Below are 11,614 nucleotides of genomic sequence, written 5' to 3'. Positions count from 1 at the left end.
CCCCCAAAAAAAAAAAATCTTATACATATGCGTAATGAAATAACAGCTTTGGGATTGAATTTGAGATGAAAGAACTTTCATCAGTTCAACTGACATCCACTTCTCTCTTTCCTTTCCCCTCCCCCCCTCTGATAGCCAACAGAAGCATTTGTATTAAAACAGAAATGAATAAAAATCACCTAATGCTGCCTCTACCTTCTATATACACAAGTATAAATCAGCATGACAATTTAACCCTTTCTACTCAGATTAAGGGCTACTCGTAAGCATTTGAAGGCGTTTTATTTAAAGATAGGGAGAGGGTCCCCCATGCCTGCCAGTGTGGAGAGGAATCTGCACTCCACACCAATTGGTTTCCTGAAAAAGGTCATCCACATGGGGGCCCACATTTTCAGAATGTGAGAAAATTAAATAAAAAAATAAAAAATCATGCGAGAGGGAAACTGCACACTTGCGGTGTGGCAATCTTTTCCTTTAAAATTATTAGACGATACAAACAACTGATGCAACAAGTTTGGGTGGCTTGTCAACTTACGCATCAACAAGGTCAACAAGTTTTGGATACAACTGCTGATCACGTAAACGATTTATTTCAGAGACTGTCGAATCCATTGACTGCATGTCAACTATGTATCTTGTGTGCAAATGACTCACTGCAGCCTTGGTTCTCTCTAGCGCCTCAGAACTAGCACCACGTTTCTTTTGCTTATTCAACAAAGCAACCTTTCTCTGATATTCCAGTTTCATAAGTTCACCAGCCTGTCCAACATAATTCAAAATATGATAAAATTTAGCATTCAGAGCACAAAAAGAAACATGATTGGTGCAACAAACCAAAAGGGAAGAAAAATAAAATTGAATCAGAAACTTCACATGCATATTACATTGACCAAGGAAGTTTATGCTAACCAACTTAAAAAAGGCATTGAATCTTTTTAAGCTTTTTATTATTTATTTTCTCAAGAGTTAGTTGGGACTTTCGCATCACATTGCAACTTATTGACTGCAATTCAGGTTGCCAACAAATTGCAAATAGGAACATGACTAAGAGGCAAAAAGGCTATATGCTACATCGCTGTTTAAATGTAATCTGCCCCCTTATTCTATCTTTACGTTTTTCTTCTGTTGATTTCTGCTCTATTTTTTATTCTTGTCATCTCTCCTTTCATCTTTTTCTACTCTTTTTCCCCCTCCTTCCCCAGATCTTTAGGAAAAATTACTGAACCATAGTTGTCATGGTGGCAAGGCAAGCCAAAGCGGTCAAGCCGTGTTGTATAAAGAAGAGGATTTTGTCTAAATCATTAAACTTATGTCCTATTAATTTTAATTTTAAAAGGAAACTTTTGTAAAATAATAAATTATTTCTTTTTTTACTATGAGAGGGTCTTCTTCTTCTTGATGGTGGTTAAGGTGCTGGCAGTGGCTGCCACTGCAACCTTCTGGCGTTAGTGGCAACTGCTACTGCTTCTTCTCCATATCATTCTTCTACTTTTCATTCTTTCTCTGATTTTCTCCCCATTTCCTTCCCCTTCCCTTCATTTTTTCCCTTTCATTTCCTCCTATTTTCTGCCTAGGCGCCTTGAACAATATGCCAACCGGTCACCTAGGCATTCAAGAACCACCTTTGTTGCCTAGGCAAGCCCTTGACAACTATGTACTGAACTTCTCTTCTAGGAGTTAATTCTTATCTCTTTACTAACTTCTTCTTCTTTAGACCCGAGTCAGCCCAAACACTCTTCCACCACCTCTTCAATGTAGTTCAGCTTTATAAACCTCAAACCCAGGCTGTCCCACATCACAGAATCTGAGCCCGTGCTCCCAGCCATTTTCCTTTACAAGCTGCATACATTAATGGAAGGGAACATAAAACAAACACAGCCTACACACTAGCATTAAACTTTCACAATACTTAAGGCCCGTTTGATAACGTTTCAAGAAACGCGTTTCTGCCGTTTCTGTTTCCAGAAACAGCAGAAACAGAGTAAAAAGCGTTTGATAAAACTGTTTCGTTTCACTTATTTTCAGAAATTGAAATATAAATTTTTACTTATTTATGGTTCAAGAAATGACCCAGGCACAACTTGTTTCGCCGTTTCTGGAAACAACTTGTGGCCATTTTTTCATTGGTTACTATCGACTTCTAAAAACATGACTTATCAAACACCTTCAATTCCGTTTCTGTTTCTAGAAACGGAAATTTATGTTTATGCCGTTTCTTGAAACAGAAACGGCAGAAACGTTATCAAATAGGCCCTTAATATTATATACTGTATCACAAGTATATAGAAAATCTTACACAATACTTGATAATTATATGCTGTATCACAAGTATATAAAACATGTATTTGTGTGAAGGAGTGTGTACAGACATTTTATTCACTGCCTGGGTGGTCGCCTATAGCATAGGCTCAGATCTGGGGTTGCCTAATTAGCCATTGCCTAGTACACTCTTAACACCCTTTCCCCAAGGACGACCCAATTGCCTGAGGCATACATAGGAGACACCTAGGTGTCACCGTGACACCTATGGCAACACTGTGTGGGTGTCGTATTCAACACCAACATTTCTATAGCTATTATGATCTGTTCGTGCACCCTCCCTTAAGGGAGTTTTTTTGCATTTAGGGCCTCCATTGTACATTTATTTGCAAACTGGATGTCAGAAAAAACTTCTCCAAATAAGGCTCCTGAAAAACAGGAAATTCCTTTTTGGTAGCAAGATGACTCAGATACCCCTGCCTTTACATTGTTATTATCGTTATACTGTCATTGCAATGCCAACATTGCCACCAAGAGCAGTTTTCATTATATCTTAAAACAGAAAATTAAAATTGAAAATATGGAGAGGGTTCTCTAGGGAAGCAGCATACAGGAATGCACCAATGAGGTGCGACAAAATGGTTTTGTACATTGGAGCGCAGCAAGGTCTTTCATGTTAGGAGGAGAGAGATAGACATAGAGGTACTAGCATACTCTGCCCCGGCGGCTCAGAACCTTTTACCATTGAAAATAAATCAAGACGAAGGAATGCTTTTACAAACAGTTACATCAAGTGAAGCTAGTACCAGAAGCCACCCATAGTGGTAAAAAAACTAAGAACCAAATGAAGAAGAATAAAGCAGAGAAGAGGAAGAAACAAAACCTCTACACGCAACAAAGAAGAGATCAAACCCAAAAATGAGCCTAACAGGAGAAAAAATATGGCAGAGCCCCACTTCATCTTCCCCAACTGTCTCACCCCTCCATACTCTTCCTTCCCTGAGAAATCTTGAACTGTTTTTTTCTCTCTCCACCATTAGCAGAAGTCGGAGTCATTATTTACATTCCACCCATCACATTCCCCAAGTATGCTGCCCACAGCAACCTTTCATCAATGTTGCTGTGGGGCATACATAGGACTATAGGAGACACCTAGGTGCCGCCATGAGGCCCATGGCGATAATATGTTAGTGACATATTCAACACCTGTTGGCGGGGGTGATGCCAAATCGAAATTTCACAAACATGAACTGTTCCTTGCAAGCAATAGGGTCGAACAAAACATAATATTAGGGTTTCAGTGTTACCTCTTCATACCACAAGCGTGGCACCTCCAAAAGAAATACAGCAACTTAAGTCTTGAACTTGAGATGCACATAGGGAAGACCTGGGTATCCCTCCAGCAACAATTGCATGAGAAGAACAGCAACAAACGATCCCTCTATGTTCTTCCAGGGTTCAAAACCCTAATACACAGTAAAATCTGTGGGTTATTTTTCTCTTCTCTTGGCTGCTATTTTATAATTTTGTAAGACATAGTATCCTTGTAGCATACTAAAGGCCAAGTGGTGGGAGCCTACTTGGTGATCCTATGTGGGTTGCCTTAAAGAAGTCTCACTCAACTAGAGTAAATAGCTTCGTATAGTTAATAGTACCACCCTATCCAAGTAAATGAAATTATGTACTCATTAAGTCATAAGTGGATATAACTTATAACTCCTTTAAGTGATAGAAATAATTACACCTAAGTCTCTCCACTTAACAGTCCCACATTCTGACTTCAATGGTGGGAACAACCTCCGCACTCCTAAAGCAGTGAACCAGATACCTACTACAGGCCAAGCAGCTAGGAAGAAATGTAGAGAACAAGAATTGTTGAAACTAGCATACATATTGGATGATCAATCGGCCAAAATAACCATAAGCAGCTACGATATTCTAAGTTCTTCCTCTGCACAAGCACCGGTGGAGGACCAAGAAATCACCTGACTCCCTACATCACAGGTCAAAGATTCCTGCCTAGGCCGAGTCAACTAGGATCACCCCTGTAGCATCAAATACACAAGGGAAGGGAACATAGGGCTTCGATCGCTCCACGACCCTCCTCCTGAACTGAAAAGGCTTGTATGTGCTTTCGATGGGTTTGTCATGCAAGGCAATGAAACTAGTGCTTATACATGCCAACATAGGAGTAGTGTCTACCCTACCTTTCTCTACTGTACAAGGAGGGAAGTTGAGCTGCTTCCACGTGTAAACTCCTCCCACACCACCCTTATAGTGCTATAGGTATTACTTAGTGGCATTGTCATATATTTATTAATATGGATTAGTCATTGTTGTCTCGACTAAGCAGTTATGGATGAATTGAAATTTCCAATTCGAATGGACTAATCTGGTACATTATCCACATTCCTAGGAGTGCTTCCATGTTTCTGCTTCATGAATATGATATTTTATAGGCATCATGAATATAATATTTATGGATGGATATGCATTTATCTGGAGAAGTCTCAAAACAAATTCAATTTAACCCATATTTATTTTATTAATTAATATTGGAATTTCTGACTTCGGTACACCAAATGCAAAAAGTCCAATTGCAACGGTGAGGACCTCTATGTATGGGAACCAAAATAACTATCGAACAGAATCTCGTTGCTTAAACAAATGACAGAAGTCCATGCAAGACTCTCAAGATGATCCAACTCGATATACATACAATATGAACACTCACATTTATAATTTGGAATCACATTCCAAGAATATACAATGTCACAACTGTAATAGCAAAATGCCCAATTCTGTCCTCAGTTGCGAACACTTTAAGGTATAAACTTAGGTTAACCAATCCCATATAAAATGATAATGCAAAATATTTTAATCTAAGCACTTTAAATTAGACTTGATGGACACATATATCTAACAATCCCCCATTCGTACATCAAAGCCAATGTCCTACTAATTTATCACCCATGTTTTCAACATGTCTATTAAATACATTTTGCCCCAACCAATTTTCTATAGTGACAACCTTGGCAATACAAATATCACCACAATCTATGATATCCCTAATATACTCCGATCCACGTGTTATTCCTGTTATGCGTTATGGGTTCCTTGGCTTGCGCTATAGCTCCCCTGCTCATCTCCAAAAAATCAGAATAGTGACTCCTTAATGTTCAAAATACCCCCAAAGAAAAATCCCTTAATATTCTAAAAATCATAAAATGGTGATAATATTTGGAGTTTTCTCCTTGGTTCTTGCTGTCGGCTACTCATAAATTGACATTCCATCACATGACAATGTGATCAGCACAAGAACAATGATATCAGACTTAAGGCCTCCAGTTAGGCTGAAAGCCTTTGGAACATTTATACCTGAATTTGAGTAGTTTACAGATAGAAAACTCAATTGGCAAAGGCATTGACAGATTGGGGCAGTTACTTACCTATCAACCTTGCAAGAATTTCAACAGCCCTCCATTTCCCATTTTAGCTCATCAACATCTTGGAGGCAATCGTTTCACTGTCAACAATATCATCACTTACAACTCAGAGTTCAACCTTAAATGTATGTTTCCCAATTCCTAAACGGATCAGATGAACCCTAATCTTTTCCAACTTATGCACTTTGTAGTACTAGTACTAACTGCCATAAAAACTTTGAAAAAGGAGACTTTTTGTATGTAATCAAAACTTATGTACTGAGGTTAATGTTCTCAATGACCTCGGGATATATTTGATGTACCTCCACTTTTGATCCATCTTCTCTTTTGGCCAAGTACAAGCTGTCGGTTGGATAATGGAGTGCTACATGTTTAACTCATCACATTTTCAATACTTCTATCAAGGAATTCTTTCTGGCATCAGAGCAAAAAGAACCTGCTTCACTTTTGTAAACATTATCCAAGTGCTCCTAGTGGGACGAGCAGGCCCAATATGATCCCACCCCATACTGTGGCTTGGGCTTTGCAAATTTGAGTTTAAGCTGATGTCAGAACTTTTGTATATAACTAGTCTAGGCCCAGGCTTGGACCTAAACTGCTTTTGATCCATTATTATCAACAGACAGACTTGGGTCCACCACCTAATTTCCCCACCGTTCTCATATAACCAAAATTTCCCCCTATTGTAAATTTCCTCTACTATACTGGTTTCATCAAAATCATGTAGAATAAGTAATAGGAATCTTTGAGAAGATAATGGATTTCAAATAAAATATATCCCTGACTGATACAAAGACACATAATGAAAGCAATGAAGTTCACGTATTTCAAGTATAACTACCCAATAGAAATTTGAATTCTCCGTGAAGTTTCCACATATTCTGTAAGCAACTGTAGACACTTTCCAAACAAGCAATAGCTCCTCTCTGACCATTGTATTATTCTGAGAGCTGCAGAACTGCAGAGAATGCCCACTGAGGTGCTTCGAGCACAGGAAACACTACCCTTGTGACTCTACGAAGTAACCAAAGTCAACATTTCAGTTGCAGAGGAAGATCAAAATCCACCCAACAAAGTTCAATCTTCAAAAACAAGAAAATGGATTGTACCCAGTCCAAGATTGAGAACGAAGAAGCTAAGCAGTTCATGAAAGATGCCGTCACTACCCGCAACACCTTCACCACCACCCATTCTGCCTACTCCATTGCACTAAAGAACACCGGTGCCACCCTAAGTGACTATGGTCAAGGCAACATTTAAGATCTCCACCGCCCATCTCAGCCAACCCCACAACCATCCATGGAAACCCTTCCACCTCCGCCGCCTTCTCCCAACAACTTCTCTCCTCATTCCTCTTCGACGAGCAACCAATATGCGAGACTTACCCGTCTCCTGAGTCCCATCAGCTCCCCAAGCACCCCGACACCATCCATGAAGAGGAAGGCGACAATGCCAATGGCCCTCCTCCTGGAGACGACAACAATGAGGTAAATAACTCAAACTGTGCCGCCAAGTCACCATCACAGCGCCGGCGTTGGCGGCCGAGGCGGTGGAGGTTGGTGGACGATGATGGCCGAACCACCTCCTCCACCATCCCCACCTCCTACCCCACTTCCCCCAGAGTCCAAGGGCATGATGTCATGGGATTACTTCTTCCCTCTTCCCCATTGTTGAGAACATGCCCGGCCCTTCTTTGAGTGAGGCAGATGAGATTAGGCCTGTGAAAGATGAGGCTAAGAAGGGAATGTATGAGATGAGGTTTGATAGAGCACAGAATGGTGGGGGACATGTTGATGTTGGAGGTCAAGGTAGTAACATCGAGCCACCTCGGACGCCGGAGATGGTGATTGAGCAGACTAAGATGGTGGCGGTGAAGCCTCCCAAGAATGGGAAGCTAGTTCATCTTGTTCATTCCAACACGGCGCCTGCTAAGGTTAAGAGAGCGAGCAGGGGTGTACCTAGTGTTAATCTGTTGCAAATACTACATAAGCTTGATGGTCATTTCCTTCGGACGTCAGAGAGTGCTCATGAAGTTTCGAAAATGCTTGAGGCTACTTGGTTGCATTATCACTCCAACTTCACAGACAATCGAGGTATTCATCAGTCTTCCCACCTATCATTCCTTTCCTTTGATATCCCCCGAAAATTTCTTTGGATTTAAGATGATTGTGTGTGTGCTTCTGATTTTTTTTGGGGGTGGGGGGGGTGGTGGGGTTTTGTAATTAATGCCTCTCTGACCTCTGTATTATCCTGTTTTCATCATTCTTTCAACTACCCTTATTGACATTTACAACATTCATGATGCCAATCAGAGGCAGAAGGGCATGGGTGACAGGCAACTAATAGTGATTCGTCTAATTCTTCTGAGATCAAGGGTCCATACGAGGGATACAAAATGATGCAACCTCACAGAAGCTACATATCACAGTAAGCAATTCAAGATGGAAGGCATCGTAACAAAAAATAAAAATATCTGATCAGAAGAACTCAGTTGGGAAAGATGACATTCTATTTGGTAAAGCATCACAGCACATGTTCGTGGAACCTAAACTAATGAACCAAGTGGAGGAAGAAATTGCCATTTCATAAATATCTAAGGGAGAGGTTTCTCTCTGACACCCGTTTTCTGATGTGGGTGTCAGAGGGTTTCCCTTTGGATCTTCCAATGGAGAAGCTATCTTAGACATTTCACTGTCATGGATGAACAGTGAAATATGAGGGGGTCTGCAAAAGTGATCCGCATACTGGCGTTGTGGTAATCTTTTCCCCATAACTTAATAGTTTGATCTGAAATTGAGCATCAGCAGCAGGAAAAGAAATCCACCTGAAAAACTAATAACAAATACATGAGACCATATGATCAGTTTTGACGCACCTTAACTTCATCATAGAGTTTTTTCTCCCACGCTAGCAACTTATCCAATACAGTAGCATGAGTTTCAAATTCTTCTGAATCAAAATCATCCTTTCCATCATTAGTATTTAAACCTCTAAACGTCTTGTTCCATGTAATAACACGCAGAACTATGGCAGAATGGTCAATGTGTCCTGCATATAGCAGTAAGCTAATTATGTGTCAATACAAAAACTAAACATAATAGAAAAATAAATATTGCTCACACGGCTTAAATGAAAGAACTAGTCCACACTCCAATTTTATGCATACCACAAACTCACAAAGCTTCTAATAAGAAGAAAAAAAAATCAGCTCTTTTACTTTTTTCTTCATTTAATACCCATTTGCATAATCAGTTTCTTAATGAAGCCAATTACTGGATTAAAGTATCTCATCTAATGACTCCCTTCCCCCAATAAATGCCAATAAATTCACATTTAAATACCTCAAAATTTTGAAAATTCAGAGGCATTAATTATCCCCCCAAAAAATTCAGAAGCATACGCACAGTCATCTTAAATCCAAAGAAACTTTGAAGGGGATATCAAAGAAAAGGAATGATAGGTGAGATTGTGAGAAGACTGATGAATACCTCGATTGTCAGCGAAGTTGGAGTGATAATGCAGCCGAGTAGCCTCAAGCATTTTTGAAACTTCATGAGCACTTTCCGACGCCCGAAGGAAATGATCATCAAGCTTATGCAGTATCTGCAACAGATTAACACTAGGTGCACCCCTACCCCCTCTCTTAACCTCAGCAGGCGCCGTGTTGGTATGAACAAGATGAACTTGCTTCCCATTCTTCGGAGGCTTCACTGCCACCATCTCAGTCTGCTCAATCACCATCTCCGGCGTCGGAGGTGGCTCGACGTTACTACCCTGACCTCCAACATCAACATGTCCACCACCATTCTGTGCTCTATCAAACCTCATCTCATACATCCCATTCTCAGCCTCATCTTTCTCAGGCCTAATCTCATCTGCCTCACTCAAAGAAGGGCCGGGCATGTTCTCAGCCATGGGGAAGAAGTAATCCCATGACATCATGCCCTTGGACTCTAGGGGAAGTGGGGTTGGAGGGTTATCAGGAGGGGTAGGAGGTGGGGATGGCGGAGGAGGTGGTTCGGCCGTCACCGTCCTCCTACCTCCGCCGCCAGCCCCAGCGCCGGCGCTGTGATGGTGACGGTGGCGGCGGAGATTGAGATCACTGACCTCATTCTCTTCGTCTTCATGAGGAAGGGTGTCAGCATTGTCGTCAGCATCATCGTCGGCGTCATCCTCTTCACGGATGGTGTCAGGGTGGTCGGGGATGTGATGAGACTTGGAGATGAGGAATTCCGGCATACTGGCGGCGCGTTGAAGAGGAGTAGAGGAGAAGTTGGGGAGAGGAGGCGGCGGAGGGGGAAGGTTTTCAATGGGTGGTTGTGGGGTTGGCTGAGATGGGCGGTGGAGATCTTGGACTTCGCCTTGACCATAGTCACTTAGGGCGGCACCGGTGTTCTTCAAGGCAATCGAGTAGGCAGAATGGGCAGCGGCGAAGGCGTTGCGGGAGGTGACGGCATCTTTCATGAACTGCTTTCGATCTTTGCAGCGAGATACAGCTTCTTCGTTCTCGATCTTGGACTGAGTACAACCCATTTTCTTGCTTTGAAGGTTGAACTTGTTTTGGGTGGATTTTGAGCTTCCTCTGCAACTCTGAAATGGTGATTTTGGTGGCTATCCTCGTAGGGTTACAAGGGTAGCGTTTCTTGTAATCGAAGTACCTCACTGGCCATTCTGTGCAGTTCTGGAGCTCTCTCTCTCTCTCTCTCTCTCTCTTTCTTTTTTACTGTCACTGTACAGGGAGCTCGAAGATCTAGATTGAGCGGAAAGGAGGAATCTTTTTAAAGTTTTTGAATAATATTAAGGACCGGATCGGATCGGACCGGTTGGTTCGATTACGTGTCAGAAACAGAGAATGATGCCGTTGTATATATATATATATTTTTTTTTTGATGAAAAATGATGCCGTTGTTACTTAGATGATTGAGAAGGCAGTCTACCACGTAGCAGCTGCAGCATGCATGGTAGGCTTCGTAGCTCACTATATGATACACGTGTTATAATAATCAGCACTTTTTGATGGCTGACTTGTTAACATTGTTAAAGATTTTGCCAGGTGTTAAAAATAAACAGTGCCCTCCAAAATGTCCCGCCTCCTTAGAGCATAAATAATGCACGTGCACAGCTAAGACAAAGAAATTGAACAATGCATCGTATTCCAAGCCATCTCACACCATCACAAAGGTGGATAAAAGACGTAATGAAAATGAGGGGGCAACATCTTTCCATCCAACTAGGTAAGCAATCCAGGAATCAATTCCATACTCTTGACAAAGACACTTTTGGCCCATCGTAATCCATAGAGGTATCTACATATAGTGATTCAATGCACAAGCAAAGAGTCGACAACCACAAGAAAACCAATAACTACATTTAAAATTAAGAGAAAGTTACATGCACCTCCCCTTAAGTTTGTCTTTATTATATTTTGCTGGGTTTCATTATAAAATTAAGAGAAATTTACATTCACCTCCCCTCAAATTTGTCTTTATTACATCTTACCCCTTAAATTTTGTTTGTTACATTTAAATTCATCAAAATTAACACTATAAGCCTGATGTTAGTTTTGAAATTAAAAAGACATTATTACCTGTAACATACAAATCCCAACTTTAAATTTTTATTATACCCCTTGTCACTTTTATAAAACAAAACCCCCGAAAATCAAGCCCAATTGAAAGAGAAAGAGTTTACCTTATTCGTCGTAAGTGGAGAAGAAACTACATTTTTCGATGAAGTGAGTGAAAATCTTTGGCGAAAGTGGAGATGATCGAGGCTGCATTTACCTTGGGGGTGTACTTAAGATGTTCTGTTGGTGGATTTTTCTAGGATTTGGTCTGATCGTCTGTGGGAACAACTCTAATCTTTGGATTATTAGGGTTACAATCAAGACATGTTGCACTATAAAAACG

The 11,614-nt window shown here is 40.9% G+C and overlaps 1 protein-coding gene across 1 annotated transcript in view; it reads right to left on the bottom strand.

Moving 5' to 3' along the window:
* Positions 1–10,430, bottom strand: part of LOC122089225 (protein ALTERED PHOSPHATE STARVATION RESPONSE 1) — a 12,745-nt gene extending 2,315 nt beyond the window's left edge. Inside the window, exons 1-3 of the mRNA XM_042658784.1 lie at positions 9,194–10,430; positions 8,581–8,753; positions 536–759 (exon numbers count right to left, since the gene is read on the bottom strand). Coding sequence (XP_042514718.1) covers positions 536–759; positions 8,581–8,753; positions 9,194–10,238 — 1,442 coding nt within the window. The 5' untranslated portion in view covers positions 10,239–10,430. The remainder of the gene's footprint in view (positions 1–535; positions 760–8,580; positions 8,754–9,193) is intronic.
* Positions 10,431–11,614: the final 1,184 nt, after the last annotated feature.

This window comes from Macadamia integrifolia, chromosome 9 (assembly GCF_013358625.1).
Source record: "Macadamia integrifolia cultivar HAES 741 chromosome 9, SCU_Mint_v3, whole genome shotgun sequence".
In the NCBI taxonomy this organism is placed as follows: Eukaryota; Viridiplantae; Streptophyta; class Magnoliopsida; order Proteales; family Proteaceae; genus Macadamia; species Macadamia integrifolia.
This window is presented reverse-complemented; position numbering and strand designations above follow the sequence as displayed.